At 46.7% G+C, this 21900-nt stretch overlaps 3 protein-coding genes across 5 annotated transcripts in view; 2 read left to right on the top strand and 1 right to left on the bottom strand.

Moving 5' to 3' along the window:
- spryd3 (SPRY domain containing 3) overlaps positions 1-955 on the bottom strand; it is a 56611-nt gene extending 55656 nt beyond the window's left edge. The window contains exon 1 of one of the 2 annotated variants that reach the window (XM_086213053.1): positions 800-955. The gene's annotated coding sequence lies outside the window, so the exon portion shown is untranslated. The remainder of the gene's footprint in view (positions 1-799) is intronic. The other variant, XM_086213055.1, reaches the window with a different exon arrangement.
- On the top strand, positions 906-7014 carry igfbp6b (insulin-like growth factor binding protein 6b). Of its 2 annotated transcripts, none has more exons than XM_086213057.1 (5): positions 906-992; positions 3205-3448; positions 4333-4367; positions 5075-5194; positions 5549-7014. In XM_086213057.1, the coding sequence occupies exons 1-5, from the start codon at positions 939-941 to the stop codon at positions 5660-5662; spliced, it is 567 nt and encodes a 188-aa protein (XP_086069183.1). In that variant the 5' UTR covers positions 906-938; the 3' UTR covers positions 5663-7014. The 2 variants fall into 2 exon arrangements, with proteins under 2 accessions (XP_086069183.1, XP_086069182.1); XM_086213056.1 differs by lacking the exon at positions 906-992 and adding an exon at positions 1647-1903 and having other exon boundaries at positions 2878-3448.
- A 5233-nt stretch (positions 7015-12247) lies between these two features.
- pip4k2ca (phosphatidylinositol-5-phosphate 4-kinase, type II, gamma a) lies at positions 12248-20967 on the top strand. The gene is made up of 10 exons (XM_086213051.1): positions 12248-12692; positions 13307-13404; positions 13521-13617; positions 13853-14002; positions 16544-16690; positions 16785-16823; positions 17512-17625; positions 18107-18371; positions 19265-19368; positions 19456-20967. The coding sequence occupies exons 1-10, from the start codon at positions 12534-12536 to the stop codon at positions 19534-19536; spliced, it is 1254 nt and encodes a 417-aa protein (XP_086069177.1). The 5' UTR covers positions 12248-12533; the 3' UTR covers positions 19537-20967.
- Positions 20968-21900: the final 933 nt, after the last annotated feature.

Genomic DNA, 21900 nt, shown 5'->3' with positions numbered 1-21900 from the left:
TCAACTCAACACTAACTGCTATAACACCTAAATCAAAGATAAACGGCATATAAGTACAGTAGTCATGTGACCTACAGCTGCCATGACGTACAGGGCTCACAGTATGATTTATTATGGCTACCCAAGTACAGTATCAAAGTGAGAGCCTGGAATATTGATAAAGTACCATGACAAATTGAAATTTCTACTATATCCATGTTATTGCACAGCCCTAACTGCAGAGGTTTTATGAATATTATTGTGGCCATTTTTAGGTATCACTCTTGAGAAAGAGAAGCCTGCGTTTAAAGTTAGAGGCTACTATGTCAGACGTGGACAAAACTGACGCGGACGTCTTGAAACCCCGCTGGAATTTTGAGGAGACACTTGTGTCAGAGGTTTTATGATAGGATAGAATAAAAACGCCAACTGTGGCACCGCTGCATCAGCGAGGAAAAGGGGGCGTGCCGATGTTTACAACTGATGCGTACCTAGCTAGCTAGCAACTCTCAAGCAGCCAGCTAGCTAGCAGTAACGCTAATTTGCCAAATGACGGTGGTATGAATTTTAAGACTGTCTCATTCTAACAGAATACGGTGTGCCGCTCGGTGCTCGTTGAATGCTGTGTCTGAGCAGTGGTTGTCTGGTCGTTAGCTGGAGGTGAGTGGTGGAGACCAGAGTTAGCATTAGCGGCTAACGCGCTAGCTGTTTTACTTAAAGCCGCAGGTTCTACTCTTAGCAAGAAGGCGGGTGGTTCTAAAAGTGAGGAGGAGAAAAGTGCGCTGCTATCTGTCATATTCTGTCCGAGCCAACGTCTTACCTGTTACACACACGGCTACCGCGACACACACTCACTTTTGTCCATCAGCTATCCATGGCTTCACGGCAAACTTTGGAAACTAGGGCTCGGCGCTTCCAAATGACGTCACACACACTCACGAAAAGCATCCATCACCATTATGAACCCACCAGCAGGAGCCCCACTGGGAAGATCAGTTTATGTCCTGTGCCTGGTGAGTATCACAGTGGGCTGCACCCCTGCTGACAGACCTTAAAGTGGAATAATACCATCAAAGTCTCGTGTTGCTGAAAAATGTGCACCAAATTCTGCAGGCGGTCGACCAAACAGGGCCAGATTATAGCACTCAGCGGGGCTGAGCAGCACCGTTTTGACACTGGTTGCTATGTTGACAGATTTCCTCTGCCAGTTGGGATAGACCCGGGCTGAAACGAGGCAGAGATGTGTGCAGCTGCATATGAAAAAATAATAATAATCCAGGGAAATGTGGAAAAGAGAACGTGTGTGTGTGTGTGTGTGTGTGTGTGTGTGTGTGTGTGTGTGTGTGTGTGTGTGTGTGTGTGTGTCTTGGAACATTCCCCCTATCTGTGAAGGAAGAGACTAATGCTGAAGCTCGCAAGCCGATGGGAGCACGAGACAGCAGGTGATTTCTGTTCCCTGTGCCATGATTAATCAAAGCGGCGGGCTGCTGATGGCAGTGCAGCAAGTACACGCCAGTGGGGATGTCTGTGTGTACAGTTACTGCAGGGGCGAGTGACCCAGGCACTTCGCTCTCTCACACACAGGACATTTTGTACGTGAATATAAACGTCTGGGGGCTGTTTCCTTTGCACATTCTTGAGGTAATGAAATACCCTGACACATGAGCGCTGTTTGTTTCATAGACTAATTCTGACATTCTGTTGTGTCTGGTTTCATCATAGGTAGTGTCACATAACGCAGGAGATAAGACAGAAATTCTTCTCTGCCAGAGATGTTCATGCGCAGGCCATTTCTTTTTCTGCATATATTAACTTGCAGTTCCTGTATCAACAGGACAGAGGGTTTTTATACTGGTCTCCTGCACCCTCGGTGGCAAAAACAGACCCAAGTTCAAATGAAAGGTGCCCCACTTCTATCTTTCAGGTAATAATAGGAGTCAAATCACAGACAGGTTAAGGGCTCCACTTGTTTCTCTGGAGTTGGAAAGGAAAAATAACAGCAGCAAACTATTAAAACGAGAGAGTCAGAAAAAAGATAAACAGAAGAGAAGGTCCACATACGTTGGAGAACATGTGACACGACAGCGTGACATGGACGCTGCGATATATGATGGCTTTATTATGGCAGGAGCAACTCATGGAGAAAATCCTACCTGGCTGAGTGAAGCGGTGGAACCGTTCCATTCCCTTGGCTCAGACTGGTCCATGCGCATTCCTGCAAAAGTGAGAGCTCCTCCTAATTATCCAGATGATTACTCCTCCAAGTCAAACAACTGGCGAGCGATAACCTCCGCACATCAGTGTGGATCACTTGCTAACGGCTGGATCAGGGCTCAGCTATTATTTGATTAAAGTACAGTACAGTTTCAGTCGTTTTGGGGTTTTTTTTTTTAGAGAAACGTTTACAAAAGCACGTTGTGGTAAATTTGCCTCCAGTATCAGGTGCAGAGAGGATGAGATACGGGAAGGGTTCTCGGTCATAACTGTAACCACACAGCTGTGTGATTTTGTAGCAAAAGGCGTTGCAGCGGCGACACTGATGGAGGCACATATGTATTTGTTACCATGGCAAATATTCCACAAAGGTCCCTGACACTGCGAAGAAAGTGTAAATAGCATAAGAGGCTACTACTGTATATGCTTGAGTAATGAGATGAGTGTGAGATGAAGGGCTGGATGTGTGTGTTGGTGTATAACAGGAAAGGGTGGGGAGATTTTGATAATTTCTCAAAGGAACATAATCCACCCCCCACTTGCTCTCCCTCTCCCTCCCTGCCACCTCCCTCCCTCTTTCTCTCTGAGTCCCAGCCCCTGAAGGTGTCATAACTGTGCTCTCTCTCTCTCTCTCTCTCTCTCTCTCTCTCTCTCTCTCTCTCTCTCTCTATCACCGCCTTTCAGATCTTTAAAAGCTGGTGCTTTGCTGTGTCTCTCTCGATCTCCGTTTGTCTCCTCTGGCACTGCAGGGGACTCAACCGGCAAAGCACCAAGGAAAGCTACAGTATAGAAACGAGAGGAAGAGAGAGAGAGAGAGGGAGAGCAAGAGAGAGAGAAAAATATACATCCAGAAATAGCATCAGCCACATTTAACTGACAGAGAGTGACAGTGTGAAGAACCTGAGACCTGGACAGAAAATGCCTATCCTTTCTAACTTAACAACCGTTGTTTTGTTGCTGATTGCTCACTGCGGATCATGGACCGGGGCGAACCGCTTGGGCCCCTTCAAGGTCTGTCCCTCCTGCCGGGATCCACTGGGGGCAGGTCGGCCCCCCAGGGACCATAATGTTGCGGGCAGCACGTCAGTGTTGGCCCAGGGAGAACCCTGTGGTGTGTACACGCTGAGCTGTGCCAAGGGGCTCCGCTGTGTTCCCCCGCCAAGGGAGCACAGTCCCCTTCAGGCTCTGTTGCAGGGAAGGGGCATTTGCGCCAAGCACAGCAGGACTAGTCCCACTGAGAGGCCCCACCCCACAGGTAAGATACTGTATACACACACGTGCATGAAATCACATATGCACACGTACATGCATGCACCCACAGATGGACACTGCAGGTAGGCTTGACACGCGCAGTGGCACGGTGAGGAGATTCTAATTGCACGTACAATTTGCCTCCCATGTTGCCGGGAAATGCATGTGATGCTGTGTCACTCATCAACAAAGAAAAGGCCAATTAGTGTGTGACATTTAAGCCTGGGTGCATTTTGTGCACCACAGATGAATTTGCAAACCTCCAGCATCCAGCAGAGCTCTGCAGGGCTTCTGGAGTCTCTGAGATAAAAATGTCATGTGTCATTACAGTCCTGCTGTAAAGTCATTTGTGCTGCTAAATCACCAAAAAAAACATACCGAAATGCATTCAGTGGGATTTGTTTTAGCCTGGAGGTGCGACGCCAGTGTGTAAGTGGAGATGCATGTACCTGCATTTAACGATCCGCCAAGTGTTAATCTGTCTATCTGTGGCAGGGTGCATGATAATCATCTGTCCTACAAGTCAGCCTTTTCTGTGGAGAATTGAGAATGAATGTGAAACTGTCACAGTGCCACTTACATCCTGATCGAGCTGCTTTTTATTGCGGTGATCTCCATCTACTGTTCAAACTGAGACACTGCCATTAGTGATGTGAAAAGGGAAATGCACTGCTGGGAATTAGGTCTTTCATTGAGTGACGCCCCCCTCCCCCCCAGATACCCCCATCTGGGTTTAGTGCATAAAGATGCAAGAAATATATCACATAGTCTGAATGTGGAGCGCACTCAGCACATCGCCATCTAATCTTGACATTGGATGTGGCTCAATGTTAAAGGCTCTTACGCTTCAACATCAGGGTCTCATGCTGGTTTGTCATTTCCTCCCAGGTCCTCATCCCTCACACAGTGGTGACATTGAAAAAGTAAGTTCTCTTATTTCTAATGAGTCACATTAATGTCTTGCTGAAATAAGGCGTAGCGCGTTTTATATAACTGGGGTGCGTTAATACACGATTATATGGTGGGAAGGAGTGTCTATCAAGCTGCGTTGCATTATCGAGGGTTATTACCATCCTCTGCTATTTTGGGTGTTGCAGTGGCATGTACACACACGGCTACAAGGCCATGCAATATGGTGCTTGATGTGTGTGCTGCTATGCGGCAGAACTAATTGAGCATGATGTGAAACAGGAAAGTTTCAAGTCGGCCGCTACAGCCTCTCGTTTTCCACTTTGCGAGGCAGCGTTTGAACTGATATGCATGTGATCACGGGAGTCACATCATTCACAATTTCACAAAGTGATGCTTAAAAAAAAAATCAATTAAAAAAAAAAAAAAAAAAAAACCCCGCAAAGTCACTTTAAACCATTCAGTGACCTGAAAAGCAGAGGCACTGTGTGACAATACGGTTATATAATGTTCCACAATATGTGACAGCTCGTGTGTCCGCGCACACGGAGATACTGTCTGCTGCTGGCTGTGACGCTGCATCACTGTGGCTAATCCTCCGATTCACATCGACATGTGTTGCGATCAAAGAGACTCTCAGCCATCACCTGGGGAGGGCGGGGGGGGGGGGGTCTCCAGCTTCGCCTCTGGTGATGTTTCAAGTCACACTTGCTGTTTCCAGGCACCCTGCCGCAAACTGCTCAACAGTGTCCTGAGAGGTCTGGAGCTGACCATCTTCCAGTCTGACCGTGATATCTATATACCCAACTGTGACACTCGAGGGTTCTACAGGAAAAAGCAGGTAGGGCGCCGCCGCCGCCGCCCGGAGCATCACCAGACATTTCAGCAGAACTTTGTTGGCTGTCAGCTGGTTTGCGATGTGAAAATGTGTCTTTGCGGCGCTAACTTGCCGTCACTGTGTACATCTGAGGATGTGAGAGCTGCACTCTGCTGCAGCTGCCTGTTCGGTGCGATTCGCCCGTGACCATAGGGGCTGAGAATAACTGACACTTTCCTCTCTCAGCTGAGGGCTCACAGAATCAGTTCTGCGCTATGATGACATATCATTTTCTCTCTCTCTCACCTCCTCTCCCTCTCAATCTCCGCCCTCTCTCCTTTTCAAAATCTCCCTCTCCTGTCTTCTAATCTTGCACAGTGCCGCTCCTCCAAGGGCATGCAGCGTGGCCATTGCTGGTGTGTGGACGAGCTGGGCACGCCCGTGCCCTCACGTGCCAGCGAAGATGGTACTTTACCATGCGATGGGGAGTGAGAGACGAGTGTGTCCCATTGTTCTGAGCCTGGAGGAAGAGGAGAAGGAGGAGGAGCAGGAGCACAGGGAGAGGGGGTGGCTTTAGCATGTGCTAGACACTGCCTGGACAGGAGGTAGCAGGGAAAAACCACTTCCTATGGAAAACACACACCAGTCAACGCTCATGTCCTCTCTAGAAGCATACACTCACAGGCCAGCAGCGACAACAACAACATCCGCCTGAATGTTCAACAGTTGCAGCAACGTCCTCTGCGCTGTCCGGTGACATGCTGCATGCTCACATTAACGCTCCGTGAACTGCCTCAGTGGTCCAAGCGGTATTACTCCGAATGATCTCTATATTCCCTGGCTCTTGTCCTGGCTTTCTGGTAGATTTCTGTTCTTACTTTAGGATAGCTGACACTGCCTGTGTTTGTTCTGATCTCAGTGGGCTGAAATACTGTTACGCAGGTGATGTGACACAAATGTTTGAAAAATGTGTCTCCCTCACCGTCCTCTCTCCCTCTCTCCAAAGATACACTGATATCAGTATACCTAATTGACAGAATATTTCTTTTTCTATTAATTTATTTTTGAGTCTGTATTTCCATCAAGTACTGCTTGAAATCTTATGGTATCTTATCTATGTGTCACGTCAGAAAAATAGTCAATATGAAAATGACCCTGGATGCTTCTGTTCATTTTATTTGTCAAAATGGCGTTTCGACTGCTCATTAGTTGATTGTTTGTACATATGTTGGAATTTTGTGGTCGACTGTGTGTTCTGAAGTGGCAGACAAAAAGCTTACGGCTGTTACCCTTTTCAAAAAGTTGTAAGGCATATTTTTATACACGTCAATATAATATTTTATATATAAATTGTTGGTTTATTTAATGAACTACAGTACAATGCCATGTATTTTTATATTGTCAGCCGTTTCTTATTTAAAGACAGAGATTATTTTATTTCATGTTAGGGGAAGTGTTGTGCTTTAGGGGCACCTTCATGGCAAAACTCATCACATTCATCAGAGCTCTACTCAACTGCTGTACATCTTATGGTTATTTCCTTCTTATTTATGCTTTGTTTATTTGAGAATTGAATGTTCACATCATGTTTTATTTTTTGGCACATCATCCTATCGATTCTGGTTTCAACAGAGAAGAAAAAGATCAAATTTGTTCTTGTTCCAGTATGTCTTTCCCAAGTCCTTGCAAAAGTCATGAAATTGTGTGCTATTAAAGTGTGATTAGACTTTATCTCTTTCTGACCAATCTTGTTGTGCCGATGTGTGTGCCGTGATGAAAGGTCCATGCACAGAGGACCTGTAAGATTTGCAAATATGAAAATAAAACATGACGATAATAAAATGGAGGAGAATAAAACATATATTAATATAACAAGTGGTGTTGGGAGTGTTCTTGTCAGCAGGTGACACGAATTTGCTGGTATCACCTTGTAAAAGTACACAAAGTACACACATCCCTACTACAATCACAGATGTATGACCAACACAAGCAGAAGTAGAACAGTTCATTTTACTATTTATCACATCAGAAGTTGCAAAAGTTCCCTCTCTTTACCTGCATAGAGGTGCAGGTACTGTAATACAGGCACAGACAGAAACTACAAGTATGAGCAGCAACGTTTCCATTGCCACTTCTGTGCTAACTTGAATTCATATGACATCATATCATAGAATTTGTAATATCTGTAACTCAGTGATCAGTCTGGAGCTTGAGAAGCTCCACAGTTACTCCAAACACACGCTGGTCATTTTGTTTGCATTGTTCCTGGTAGGTCAGCAGCTTTTTGATGCTGCAGCTGTTGGAGGAAGAACAAACTTTATTCATAAACTGCATGTTAGACTTCGTAAGATGACATCGTCACCTTCACTTTGTGAGGATTTCCAGTAGAAGGAGGAATATTTCTTGATGAAATGTGGTGGAACAGAGGTAAAATACCACAGGAGTGCTCTGTAAAATACAAGTGCTTCAAAATGGGACCTAATTGCTACGTGTACTTTCCATAACTGCATGAATACAGTGACGGTGAAGGTACATTTGATGAATGTTACTGTGGACGTAGGCGTGGCGTGGTCACCGTTTTCAATGTAAACACACGATCCAGTCAACATTCGCTGAGAGAACAAACTCCATCTAAAGAGGTGACATGAAAACGACTCTTACGTCTTAAAGAATCGATATCGTCATCATTTATGATTGAACTTGGTCTTTTCTTGGCTACTGGAGATGCAACGTGGTGGGAGGACCCCCTCCCAAGCTAACTTAGCACGTAATATCTACCTGCGTATTACAAGAACGTCGTCCATCACGTGACCAAGCCAAAGACACTTTTTTTGATCCTAACTCTTCACAACCCTGCCAGATGATAAATCTGATAGAAAAACTGGATGAATAAATACTTTTATACCAATTAAACTGATAATTCACATAAATATAAATAAATCAAAACACAGCAGAGAATTTATGAACATTATTTCTATAAATAAGGTCATCTTGCCTTTCAAGTTCACGGTAAGAGGAGATTTGAGCACACAAAAACTACTGCGTCACTTCTTTGTGACTCCAGAAAGCAGGAAGAACCAGCCACATATATTTAGCTCGATGCTAATGGAGGCTGACGGCTAACACCAGCTAAACCGTCCGTTTACAAACTCTGAAGGTCATCGTCCGGTATGATCCACGCCCTCTCCATGCAGCATACGCTCAGGAATCCACAGAGACTTTGCTCATAAACTTCAGGTTTGGTGCTGGGGGAGGAGCCTTTGCCTGGTGTCTTTAGAAGAGGAGGCGGGAGTCCAACGCACGGCTGCTGCGGTACTGGGACCCACGCTCGACCTCCTCCAGGCTACCTTGCGCCTCCTTCTTGAGCTGGACTCCCAGGAGGAGGAGCCCCTGTTCCTCGGTGGGACCTCGTCAGCGACTGGAACTACACAATGAATTATTGTTATCCAGCCTCACTTGTGCTTTCATGTGTTGACGCTATCTTATGCTGCCGATGTTGCGTATTAATATCTAGTTTTCTCACTTCTATCTGCTTATGTGTTTATGCTTTTTTGACTTTTTGTGATGCTTGTCAGTTTTTACACATTTGTCTGCAGGTACTGAAATGCTCTGCTCTTTTATATCCGTTAAAAGTCAGATGAATATTAGTCCGTGTAACTAAATGTGGAATTTTACACGCTGCATCATCGGGTCCATGACGGCGCTCAATCCAGCCTCAAGAAGTTCTGCTACCACAAGCAGCTTTGTGCTTATTCTGCTTTTGGTGTGACACGAGTTGTCTTGTCTGGCTACTTGCTGGCGAACGCTATTTTAAAGGCATATAAATGATTTAGTCTGATATTTGCTGACATGCTCCAATTCATATTTCAGGAATTTAACCCAGAAACTCAAAGACGTTCATTCAGCAATGTCAACGTTCCTCCAGGTGTCAGGACTCAATCCGGTGACACGATCCATGTCTTGATGCTTGTCAACGATGCAAATATTGGCCAACACGAATACACGGCTGATATATCTGAGAATCCCTCATTTTTACTGAGAAAATGAAGAAAGCACATGGTTCCTTTGTGGACACAGTCAAACTTGACACGGCACGCCATGAACGTGGTGTCAGAACGGGGGCTGGTCTGAATCCCCAGCAGCAGCAGCAGCAGCAGCAGATGTATAAGGGATCAGGAGAGCCTTGGCTGGAGGACGGAGACTCATTTCTGTGAGAATCCCCTCTGCAGTCGCCAGCAGTGAAACAGAAATTACACATCAGAGCACATTAGAGTCATGTGGCTTCTCTGCCATTACGAGGCACATTAAGGATCATTTTCCCCTGCTTCTCCACAGGACCTCAATACATGCCTGTTTCCAAGGTAACAGCATAGAATATCCCATTTGTTCGTGCATAATATGAAATGAGGGCCTTGCAGAAAATGAAGGAGGACGCATGATGAGAATCACACCAGCATCTCGACCGGTTATGTTTGCTATTCTTGGAGATCCTTCCCTGCACATCAAACACCCGTGGAAGCCAGCGATGAAGATTCTTCCTAACAGATCTCCTGGGATTTTGTATCCCTCCATTAAATATTGTAAAAATTGTAATGCAGGTGAAAACACATCGTTTCTGTCGCAAAATATTTTAAAGGTTTAAATGTTGAGTATGTAAGAGACCAGATTGATTTGAGAGGCTCATTTCTCTGGGAGGAATTTTTAACACTGCCAAGTTTTAATAATGTTGAAGTAGATAATTGTCAGAACGTGTGTACAGACCAAATAAACTGCAGCTATTTTGACCTGAGGGATGAGTTCAGTCGGACGAGTGCATCTTCACTTGTAGTATTAAAGCGCTAAATTGTTTTTAGCATTTCAAGTTCTCACTTAGATGTCCTGAAGCTACAAAAACGTTTTTTCTCTGCATGACTTCTGCGTGACCCCCCAAAGCAGAGGGAACCGGCCACGAATTTAGCTTGGAGCTCATGGAGACTGATGGCTAACAACGACTAAACGGTCCAAAAACATCTGTTTACAGGCTCTCAAGGTCACTGTATAATTCACATCTTCGCACTCCAGACTGAGCAGTCATCCACAAACACTTGGAGCTCAAACAAGCAAATGGCATCACGCCGTGCATTTGGTTGCTTTTAGCTCAGTGGCTAAAACTGCTCCACTTTATTGGTTTGGGAGTTGATCGTTCTTCAAGACCTGATTTGGGTTTTTATATTCTGAAGAAGTACTTTTAATTGCCAGTACAGCAATTATCAGAGAATGTTATCTCCGCTATTTGATTGGTGCAGCCATGTGAAGGGCCTGGGGACTGACAGGAGCACTGACATCCTAACATACATGTTTTTGACGGTGGGGGAAAGTTGATCCGTAGAAATCTTGAAGCGGATTTTTACGTCAAGTCTCCCCCAGTTTCAGTCTGCTTGCACCAATCATCTCCAAAAATCAACGTCATTTTCTTCCAAAACCACGTCGTCCCACTTTAAGACAGCATATTCGCGCTTGTGACCCGGCCGGTCGAGGCAGACGGCCACCCAACCTCTCTGCCCAGACGCTGAGTGGGAGGTCTTCCTCAGCAGCGACGCCGAGTGCTCGCTCATGGGGAAATGCTGGGTGGCTGTAGAACAGAATGAATTAGAGTGCAGGTTTCTACTCCAGCTCTATCTGGAAAATGCTTCAAGGTTTGTTGGGATTTGGAGCTACAGCAGATATGTTGACTTGTCTTGATTAGTTAAGAGGGAAGAAAAGTCAAATTTATATCACCACTGACTGAAACTACTGCTGGTGCAATCTGAGCATTCAACCACACGAAAGCGACCCTGCAAGCTCTGTTGGTGTCCTATCGCCCCCTAGAGGTTCAAAACTTTTAGGTTTCTACTGAGAGTGTCTTCTGTTGACTGCCTTGGTTCTGCCACATAAATGTCACAGATTAATACTATAAAGCCGTTCATCTCTATCAAATGTAGACTAAACGTGCCGCCAGACTCACTGTCTCTCTCCTCCAGCTCCCAAAAGGTTAAATCTCACTCTCTTTAAAAACGCATTTGTCTGCGGTTCCTTCACTGTGCGAAAGTTTCACACTTTCTTATTTGTTGAAGTTGTGAAATTCACGGGTTTTCCCTGTATGTACAAACTGTAGGCTAAATATCGTTTAAGCTTGTTTTTCTTGACGGACAAATCAACAAGTACTGGCTATTGGAGTATCAGAGTTGTAAAAACACAAGAACGTCTGCAAAAAACAAAAAATCAAGTATCATTCTTCTCTAAGAAATATTGTATTTATTCTCAAAAGGACATTGTTCACATTGTAGGTGCAGCCATTCAAGTACAGAATATACAGTATGTAATAATACATCAAACATAAACTATATGTCATATGAATACTACAGCATAATAGTGAAATTATCACAAAATACTTTTAACATATGAAGCACAAGTATTTTCTTAATGCATACAAGAAATACTAAATACTATATAGTATACAACAATAATAAATGTATAATAAATAAGAAAGAAAAGTGTTTCTTATTTATAAGAATAAAAGAAAAGTGTTAAGATGCAAGAGTGAAATATAAATAATAATGCTTTGTGTAACTCAGATAAATAATTGCACATCATTATCATATCAGCAACAGATTTGACATGATGACATCATAAACCCATTTTTTTGTGGGAAGTAAAATCATTTATAAATCACAAATTTGACCAGAAGCAACAATGCCAAATTTATTCTTTATTATCGTTATTATTGTTGTTGTTGTTTTTAATTGTATTATTATTATTATTGTTATTATTATTATTTTAGGAACCGTGAAATACAACATAGGTGCAGTAACCTAAACTAAGTAGTTGAGGTTTACCTTCTGTGCTTGTGACTTTTTGAAATACAGATTATGATAAAATGTCCGCTTTGTGGAGGAATCGCGGCTCGACGGCTCAGAAGTGGACACGGGGTGAGAACTGATAATTCCTACCGTCAAATGCACCACAGTTGTCGGTTGTATCCGCCCACTGGCAGTCACGTGACGCACTAGGCTCGCGTTGTATGGCCGCTAACGCCTGTCAATCTAAGCCTCACCACGTGGTTGTGGATGATAACATGGATGGGCTGGAGGGGGCAGTGATGGACTGTCAGCCATCATTCAGGAACATGTCACACACATCTGAGGTGGACCCATGAGTCATCCGCAAGTTTAAAGAGTGATTTATTTAAAAAAAAAAAAAGCACCAGAATAAATCTGCTCCAAAGGTCACCGTCGCTGCCGTGACAGACCAGGGAACGTTAGCAGGGTTAGCTGAGCCGCGGTAGCCAGCACCAGGAAGAAGGGTCACAGCCGCCTCCGCTCAGACGGGGAGCCAGTCCGTGGTTATGGCTTCACTCGGGAACTCGGGGGCCATCTCCAGTCCTATGGTCATCCTGGCGCCCAAGACTAAAACGAAAAAGAAACATTTCGTTCAGCAGAAGGTGAAAGTGTTCCGAGCCAGCGACCCCGTCCTCAGCGTCTTCATGTGGGGCGTCAATCACTCGGTGAGTCGCGGGGGCTAACGTGCTAACAGCAGCTAGCTACCTAGCAGGACCGTTAGCAGGTGAGCAGAAGTAGGTCGGTCACATCCTCAAGCTGGCGGGCGTCGTTCCTCCAGCCCCGCCGCCCTGAAACGACCCGTGGAACGATTGTCGGGATGATAAAGAGCTAGAAGGAGGATGAACAGCCAGCCAGGCAGAAGGAGTTATTGCATGGCGAGGTGTTGTAGTCAACAGCTGTTAAATTGTCGCTGATAATCACTGGACTGGAGGAATGCGTCCAACGTGAATTCTTGGCCAACAAAGTTATAATCTGGCCGATCATTTTTACTCTGGGTTTGTAGTGGTGCTTTCATTGATCATATCCTTCCTTTGTTACCTAGGGAATAAGCTTAAAGTGATTAAAAACATGACAATTCATCTTAAAGTCTTATTAGCCTTTATGACAGCCTCTTTGAGGTTGAATCCAAACATTTGGGAGGCGTGTCTAATGAGCTGATGGTGGTCAGAACCTGAAGGTCACATTTCTGATCCTCCTGGGTCTGGTAGCAGCTTCCCTCCCTGCTCTGCCATTCCCTCCCAGCCCGGTTTGAGACGCTTTACTTGGCTTCTTTCTGCAGATCAACGACCTCAACCAGGTGCCGGTTCCTGTCATGTTGCTCCCCGACGACTTCAAGGCCAACACCAAGATTAAAGTGAACAACCACCTCTTCAACAAGTAAGACGCACGCTGTAGTTTGAGCCCACGCTGTCCTCGCTGGCATTGTTTTTGGTGTGGTTGGAGGAGGCGGTCATCCAGAGGGAGCTCACCCCCCCCCCCCCCTCTTCTTTCAGAGAAAATCTTCCAGGACATTTCAAGTTCAAGGAATACTGTCCTCAGGTCTTCCGGAATCTACGGGAACGGTTTGGTATCGAGGATCTGGACTATCAGGTGTGTTGCTCTGGTGACAGGACAGGGATCCCATCTAAACTTGAGGTTGTAGCCTTTGATGCAGCACCAGTGGAGTCACTCGCCTCATTTTCAAAATAAAGCAGATTTTGTGTTTGGTCAGGATCTGACCTGCGTATTCCAGGTAGCAGTCTTCGAACTGTTGTTGGTTTTATTTCAGAAGCTAAATACCAGCTAGCATCTGTGCTCACCTGTTTGTTCTTGGTAAAACTCCCAGGTGTCGCTGACCCGTAGCCCCCCGACGAGGAGCGTGGAAGACCAGGGGGAGGGGCTGCTCCTTAACTCCTACGACCGCACGCTGGTCATCAAGCAGATTTCCAGCGAGGACGTAGCAGACATGCACAGCATCCTGTCTGAGTATCACCAGGTAAGGATGGGCCCAGCGTCTCCTGCCCCTCGCCATCCCGGCTCCTCCTGAAGAGCGGATCGACTGTTTCCTAAAAGGACTGCGTGGTCCTGCTTTGGAAAACATCTCTGTGGCAGGAGTAAATGTGTAAAGGGTTATTTTAAATTGTATATTAGTACTTGCTGATACTGCAGTAAGTGTTTTCTGCAGTAGGATGAAGATACCAAGTATTTTCTAATGGTAGAAAGTAGACTTTAACCATGTGTGGTTCACTGGAGCAGCGTTGCAGGTGTGAGCTTCCCTTTACTTCAGTCCGTGTCGACCTGCTCCACGTTTTGTCTTCGGCCATTTTCCCCCTCGAGATGACAACAAATCCTTGGCTAGCTGGTCGCTACCTGCAGGCTGAAAGTGAACGTTTCAGAGAAGATGTGGATCATAAAAAATGTTTTTTTTTTTGGTTGTTGTTGCGTAGCTCCGCCCACAACGACTGTGACTGACGAGTGTTGTACTGTAGCAGAGTGAGAACAGCTGCTGAGGTTCTTCCTGTGCCGGCACAGAGCAGCAGAGACGTCTGGCTCGAGGACGCTAACCAGACATTAGCGTGGTAAACCTGACTGGATTTGTGAGGTTGGTTGTGGGATGCGCGTTCACGCTGTCAGCTTGAGAGATTTCTTGGTTTTAATTTGAACCAGGACGATCAGGACTGATGAACCCATGAGCTGTGGAGGCAGTCCCAGTCATTTCAGCTGCATCTTCAGTTCAGACTCGCACCACGAACAAGAATCCGTCCACCTGACTTGTTGTCTCAGCCGTTCAGTGTCAGCTCGTGTGTCCTGGTAAGAGAGTCAGAACCGGGGTGGTTGGCCTCCCGCCGGCTGTTGTGAGCCGTGTCTAAGCCTCATCGCTGCTGCTGTCTGTCCTACTTACTTCCTCTGTAACCTTTATTTGGTCCTTCAGCAGCTAAAAAAAGAGCTTTTGTCAGAAGAGTTCCCAAAACGAGCACTTCCTGGGGGAAGTTTTTATTTTTCTGCAATGAGTGAGGGAAGTTGACCCAGATATGTGCGCGTTAACTGCTGGAAGCAGCAGAATGGTTCAGTGACTCAGACTGCAGCTCCACATTCAACCTGAGGAAGGCAAATGTCCGTCCAGCAGAAGTGTCCTTGAACAAGTCCTGAATCCCAGCCTTTCTTCGACTGTGGAAACCTCTCTCGTGTCCGCTGTCATGCCAACAAAGTGTGCTGCTGAAAACCACCAGACTGCAAGTGTCTGAGTGCTCGTAAGCAGACGTGCTGGGAAGAACCCTCAGTCAGGTGAGGGAATTCCTCCGCTGCTGGTCGCCACGACTGTGAAGTAAGAGATCAGATTGACTGAGATGTGCACAAAAGCCTTTGTGGTGTTAAGTTGGGTACTTGAGGAGGTTGTGACAGTCCTGCGTCTAAGAGCCAAAGGTGCCATTTTGTCTGTTCAGGGCCACTAGATGGACACTAAGGGCTTCTAAGCCAGCGAAAACACAACAACTCCTGCTTGAATGAGTTGGATTATCAAGCACACACTTGTGAAACTGCTGTGCCATTTCTTTGATTCATGCGTCTGAAATTCTACTCGCTGGACCTGAAATCTCATTCCCCACTGAGGATGGTTGCATGAACACAGACGAGTTCTCGGTCCTGCCAAGCCAGCCACTGAGTAAACTCGCCATTTCTTTGAGCTCTCGCTGGAATGTGTAGCCGGAGGTGATGCAGCCTACATAAAACTGGCTGGGAGACGAGAAAAATGGCGTCTCTATTTCACTGTTGTTGTAACTCTTTGGGCTCTGAATGGAGACATTGTTGTCAGGGAGTTTGTGCGTCGGCGTGCTGCCGAGCTTCCCTGTCAGAGCGTGACTCTCTGCATATTCTGGGATCAGTTTTGGTGTGAACCTTCGGTTTCAGGGTTGATGTTTACCAGCTGATTAGTGTCATAAAGGTGCTTTGAAAATAAGTTCAATATTGAGAGATGGGTTTGAAACAGTTGGGCTGACCAGGACTTCAAGGAGCTCGCCAACACTGGCACCCATCGTCCTCCCAGTCAGTCGGGAAGAGAGAGAGAGAGACGCTCCGGGGAGATGAGGCCAGCGCTAGTTAGCTTAGCACCTGAATGGTGGTGGGAGGGCAGGTTAGCATTCCTCTGTCTTGCCGTTGTCCAACCACTTAAATCGGTGGTTCTTAGGTTGGGCAGGTTTTCACTCATTAACATGAATTATCCCTTTGTGAGAAAGTGGGTTTATTTCAAAGGTCAGTTGGAGGCGTTGGCGAGCTGTACTGGGTGGCGCTGGTTGAGGCGACACTCAGCGGCAGTGTGAGTGGTGGCTTTTTGTCTTTTGTGGCGTACATGTTTTGTTTTTAGTTCTGCCCACTGCAAAAAGAATTGACCCTCAGGGGGACAATAAAGTTTCTTTCAAGTTTCAAGTACTGGGTCCTGTTGTGTGGAGACCGAGGCGAGGGTCCATCTTCATTACTCGGGATCGAACCTCCAACTCTTTCCCTCCTCATGCGCCTTCCGTGTTCTCCCCCCTCCCTGCAGCACATCGTGAAGTGTCACGGCAGCACGCTGCTGCCTCAGTTCCTGGGAATGTACCGGGTCAGCGTGGAGAGTGAGGAGACCTACCTGATCGTCATGAGGAACATGTTCAGCCACAGACTGGTGGTACACAGGAAGTACGACCTGAAGGTGCGGTGGAACTGCACTTCCCACCTGCTTTACGTGTTCATGTCTTTTCATGCATTCCTGCTCTTTCCTAACGTCCTGGTTCTGTTTTTTGCAGGGTTCTCTGGTGGATCGTGAAGCAAGCGACAAAGAGAGGGTAAAAGCCCTCTCACCTGTTCTCCACCTGGCTGGTCGGGGCCCCTCATGCTGGGCTCTGCTCATGTATCTCTGTGGTCCTGATAAGACTCCTCTTTGTTTGCTTTTTAGCTATTTTTATCTTTATTGTTGCAATTCAACCTGCAGCTGAACTCTCATCTTCACAGTAAAAACTGATTCTTGCTGACTTGGATACTCTGAACATGAATTTGTCTTAAGTGATACTTCACCCAACAAGTGTGTTCTGCCTGTCAAATACTCACTCACAAGCAGGAGCCTTGAGCTCATGAAGGTGTCTTTTCTTCTGATCTTCCATCACTTCTTCGTGACTCTAGAATGCAGAAAGAACCGGCCACGAATGTGGAGCTTGAAGCTAAAGGATACCGATGGCTGCCAACAGCAAAACTGTCCACCGACATGCTTTTACAAACTCTGGTCACTCGTCTGCTGTTCGCTGCAGTGGAGCGCCGTCAGCTTCAGGCTACATATACATGGCCGGCTCTTTCTGCACTCTGGGGACACGAGGAATTCAGGAGGAAAGAAAATGAGTTTGTGAGCACTTGGGAAGAAAAATGCGTTTTAGTATTGTTTTAACTGATATTTGGTTTAACTGACATTCAGTGTTAACGTCATCGTCGTAATCCTGAATAACAACTCTATCGCTGACTGATGCTGTGTTTACTGTGAAGGGGAAGGAGCTTCCGACCTTCAAAGACATGGACTTCAGGAACAACATGCAGAAGGTTTACGTGACCGAGGAGCAGAAGGAGAAGTTCATGGAGAAACTCAACAGAGATGTGGAGGTGGGTGAGCCGATTTCCAGCTGTAGTTGCACACGCCAGCCACACGGTGGTAGCATCGGCTCACTGGGAGACGCCACTTCTGTATGTCTGTCGGCAGCAGGAGGATGGCTGACAACTCCATAACGAGCCACTGGATGTAAATAGCTTGAACTGGAGCTGAATCAATGAAGCTGATTGGTCAAAGATGAATTAAATTAATCATTTAAGTGATTTGTAAACAAAAATGGCAAAATTTCATTGGTTCTCGTGTGTATTTTTCCCTCTTTTTCTGTAAACACTGCGGGCGTTGAGTGGAGCATGAAGTCAGCGCTTTCTTGAATGTCATTCAGCTCAACAGGAGATTTTTTTGGAGCAGTTCCATCACGTGTCAGTGAGTTTAGACAGACAATCCAGTGGAGCAAACACGACCTGGCGCACGCACGCACGCACGCACGCGCGGGGTATGAACCTTGTTGCTGATTGGAGCTGCCCATCTCTCTAGTTCCTGGTGAAGCTGAAGATCATGGACTACAGCCTGCTGCTCGGAATCCATGACGTAGCCCGAGCCGAACGGGAGGAAGAGGAGGGTGAGGAGGTCTCAAATGAGGAAGAACCGGAGGCGGAGAATGGCCTCGCTCCGGGCGCCACGGTGGGCTCTTACGGCACCTCACCGGAGGGAATCGCCGGTTATATGTCGTCCTGCAAGCCTCTGGGGCCTGGGGAGTTTGACCCCTACGTGGATGTGTACGCCATCGGGAGCTGCCCAGGTGAGCGGTTGCCTCGGGCCGCAGCATAGAAACATTTGCCTCGGTAAAGACGGCGTGAACTTTCTGTTGTTGCTTATTACATCTCCCTAAAAATGTCATTAATCTGATGTGACTTTGTCCAAAAAACACTTTTGAATTACAAGGGAAATGTTTTTATCTCTGGTAGCGTGAAGTTGGCAATCAGGTTCCAAGAAAAGCTAGCGTGATAATGTCAGTTCCTGTCGCTTCCCTTCACGTTAGACAGAATTTGGTGGAAATGACACACAGGAAAGGAGTATTTCCTCGTAGAAATGTCACATTAGCAGTTATTCTGCAAGTCAAGTCAGTTTTATTTGTACGGCACCAAATCACAACTGAAGTTCTCTCATGACACTTTCCAGGCAGAGCAGGTCCAGCGCCTCACCCCTGCAGTGCATTTACAATTCAGTTTCTGCACGAGAAGAGAATTCTCTGTCCTCCGGTCGCCACGTATTTAACGGCCTCACGACCTCCGCCTCCTACAACGCTGCCTCCGTTTATGTCTTTTATGCGAGAAATAGTTTGTTTTTGAGTTTATTGTCATAAACCTTTGACTCTGGGTTGCCCCCTGGTGGAACATTTTCGTACGTACGTTGAGCATAAATGGGCCTTAAGGCTGGCAGCTTGAGCCTCTTCAGGTCTGCAGCCTCCTCCAGCAGCAGCGTCAGTCAGCGGTGTGGGAAGTGGGGAAGCCCAAAGGCTCTGGAGAAGAAGACCAGTTAGTCTCAGGTATGCGTAGGCGTTAAACTGCTGCTGTCGTCCATCACATCCAAGCTCCATTCAGAGAACACGCACCCGAACCGTAGATCGCTTGGCCTCATGAGGAGAGACATGACAGCGGAAATCAGGCCTGATAGTTCTGTGTTCCTCCTCAGGAGCTCCTCAGAGGGAGGTCTACTTCATGGGTCTGATCGATGTTCTGACCCAGTACGACACCAAGAAGAAAGCAGCTCACGCAGCCAAAACCGTCAAACACGGGGTGAGTCCCCGGCACCTGCCGGTTGTCTCCTGAAATGCACCGCGGTGACGCTGACGAGCTTCTCTCTCCCTCTCCTCTGTGTTGCAGGCCGGTGCTGAAATCTCCACCGTCCACCCCGAACAGTACGCCAAGAGATTCCGCGACTTCATCTCAAACATTTTTGCGTGACGCTCATGTAAGAGGATCCAACGACGGCTAAACGTCTACCAACGTTGACCAAAAACAGAGTGACGCACAGAGTTTTATTAATCCGCTGATCTGAAGCCAGATGCTTGTAAAGATGTAGTGTACTACTTCTGATGCATATATTTATTATGAGATAGACTTCTTGAAGTTATTAAGCACTCTTAACTGGCGCGGGAGGGGAATCAAACTGCTGTTGATCAGTATTTAAAGTACCAGTGCCAGATCATGTGACTTTATTGTTGATTTTCCCTCCCAAACTAAACTGCCAAGAGTTGGATGAGGACACTGATACCACGCTCGCCCTCTGTCTACTGGCTGCTCGCAAGACTTGTAACCGAGGTCCGAGTGGCGCCGGAACGAGTCCCAGAAACGAGTCGATCATTGAACGGTTCCCTAGTCTGCAGGCCAACAGGTGTGACTTCCACAAGTTTACTCTGTTTTAAACTATGGAAGGAAACGTGTCAGGAAACGTCACTCTTGACTTTTGAAGTTGCGCATCATGAAATCATCTGATGCTAATTTTAGCATGAAGACGCTTCAGGGAAGTGTGGCCTGAACCCGGCGAAATCCACATTTTAGGATCTTCATTAGCTCGTCGCCCTGATGACGAACGCCTGCCGCCTCCCCTGGAGAACAGACACCTTGCAAATTCATGTCAAGAACCCCAGTAGCAGGGGGTGGGGGCACGTGCGTGGTATTGGTACCCTCGCTGCTCTCAGCGATGACGTAAACCTCTTCCTCCAACACTGATGGAGTCGGTCTGAAGGACGGAGTCGGTCTGAAGGACGGCGTCGGTCTGAAGGACGGCGTCGGCCGCTGAAGTGTCAAACGAGTCGATCACAGCTTTTATCTGAGCAGGGTTTGCCCTTCAACAGCTCATGAAACACAACGTAAAAGGATCAAACTACATTTAAGAGATTGTTTCAGTTATAATGTTTCAATATTTAAATAGAAAGCATATCTAGTAGTTTAGCCTGTAAGCTACTGTTGGTCAGCTAGCGCAGCCTGTAAAGTGGATTTTGGGTGAGTGACCACGGAGCTCGGCCTGGTCCAAACTTCAGGATCCGTCCTGCCTTTTTCTCATGAAGACGCTCCACCTGTGGACTCGGAACGCTTCCGGGGAACGAGCCCATCCTCCGTTCATTGGACAGACTCTCAGAACGTGATGTCGTGTTTTGTGCACCAAAGTGTGTGGTGAGGTTTAGGAAAACACTGGCGAGTTTGTCGGTGTGTTGTCATGAGTTTTAACCAGATTAACGTGTTGAACCCTCTGGACGGTAACGCCGTAGCTTCTGCAGTCAGCCTGAACACAGTGAGAGGATGCCTCGTCTCCTCAACGGTTGCACATGTTGTATTTTTGCAAATCAGCTTTTGGACCAAAATATATTTTACAAAGAATATGTCTGAAGTGTTGGCGTGTGGTTATTTATGGCTGAGGCGGGCATGAGAGGAAAACCAGCACATTCAGCACAAACCGAAGCGCGGTGGTTGCCAGCGCTGCGGCTCAAGGTGCTTTGGTTGCGGGCTCAGAGGCTGCTGAGCTAGGAAGTGATCGGGATGACGTGAAGGCTTATTTGAAACACAAAACGGCATCTTTAGTTCAGTAATGTTCATATTTAAAGTGGTAGTCTTCAGGTCTGACCAGCAGACGGAGACCAGCCAGCTCGCTGCCAGTTGGTCAGCGCTCATCGCAGCCACGCTGTGGGTCAGTAGAGAAAGACAGCCAGCGTTTATTGCCACTAAGCCCACTGGCCGGACGAGGCCTGGTGGTCTGGCACTACAAATGATGGAGTGTATTTTCCAAAAGGTGTAAATGTTCCTTTTTCAAATTAAATGAACAATCAAATTCCAGTCGAGGGATCTGGGGGATGTGCGGTACCTGCTACTGGGGGAGATGGTGCCGTACTCGGCTGGTTGCCGTAGCAACAGCAGGACCTACTGTCTCCCCAGCAGCAGACTGCTGCCCTCTGTTTGGCCTGTTGGTGTTTTTGTTCTCCACTCCCACGAGTTACATCACCGTGAGTCTTCGCTTCATGCAGAGGAAGAGCCAGAAATGGAGACGTTACCGAAGGCGAGTGTTCCGCCTTCGAGAGTGAGGCTGTCAATTCCCAAGAAAATCTCTGACTCATAAAACGGTTGCTTGCTCTACATTCATGATGATTTCAGCCAAGAAGAAGAATATGACAAGGATGGAGGTCAAGCTGCTGGGCCCAAACTTGTCCAGTCGTGTGCCGATGCAAGCATTTGATTGATTGACGTACAGAAACGCAGTGACGATTTACTGCTGAACAACAAACCACTGGGACTGTTGCGTCTGCCCTCTCCTGGGCCGTGACTCATTTCAGG

Source organism: Aulostomus chinensis, chromosome 9 (assembly GCF_037954235.1).
Source record: "Aulostomus chinensis isolate RoL2024-O1b breed Wild chromosome 9, RoL_Achi_v1.0, whole genome shotgun sequence".
NCBI lineage: Eukaryota > Metazoa > Chordata > Actinopteri > Syngnathiformes > Aulostomidae > Aulostomus > Aulostomus chinensis.
The sequence above is the reverse complement of the archived record's forward strand: the minus strand, read 5'-3'. Positions and strand labels throughout refer to the sequence as shown.

What these genes read in the sequence shown, in the direction of transcription:
- igfbp6b (XM_086213056.1), top strand. Translation starts at nt 3,112, where the DNA reads ATGCCTATCCTTTCTAACTTAACAACCGTTGTTTTGTTGCTGATTGCT. An exon ending in TGAGAGGCCCCACCCCACAG is followed by an intron (nt 3,449 to 4,332) that starts GTAAGATACTGT and finishes ATTTCCTCCCAG; the next exon opens with GTCCTCATCCCTCACACAGT. An exon ending in GGTTCTACAGGAAAAAGCAG is followed by an intron (nt 5,195 to 5,548) that starts GTAGGGCGCCGC and finishes AATCTTGCACAG; the next exon opens with TGCCGCTCCTCCAAGGGCAT.
- pip4k2ca (XM_086213051.1), top strand. Translation starts at nt 12,534, where the DNA reads ATGGCTTCACTCGGGAACTCGGGGGCCATCTCCAGTCCTATGGTCATC. An exon ending in CGCCATCGGGAGCTGCCCAG is followed by an intron (nt 18,372 to 19,264) that starts GTGAGCGGTTGC and finishes GTTCCTCCTCAG; the next exon opens with GAGCTCCTCAGAGGGAGGTC. An exon ending in CCAAAACCGTCAAACACGGG is followed by an intron (nt 19,369 to 19,455) that starts GTGAGTCCCCGG and finishes TCTGTGTTGCAG; the next exon opens with GCCGGTGCTGAAATCTCCAC.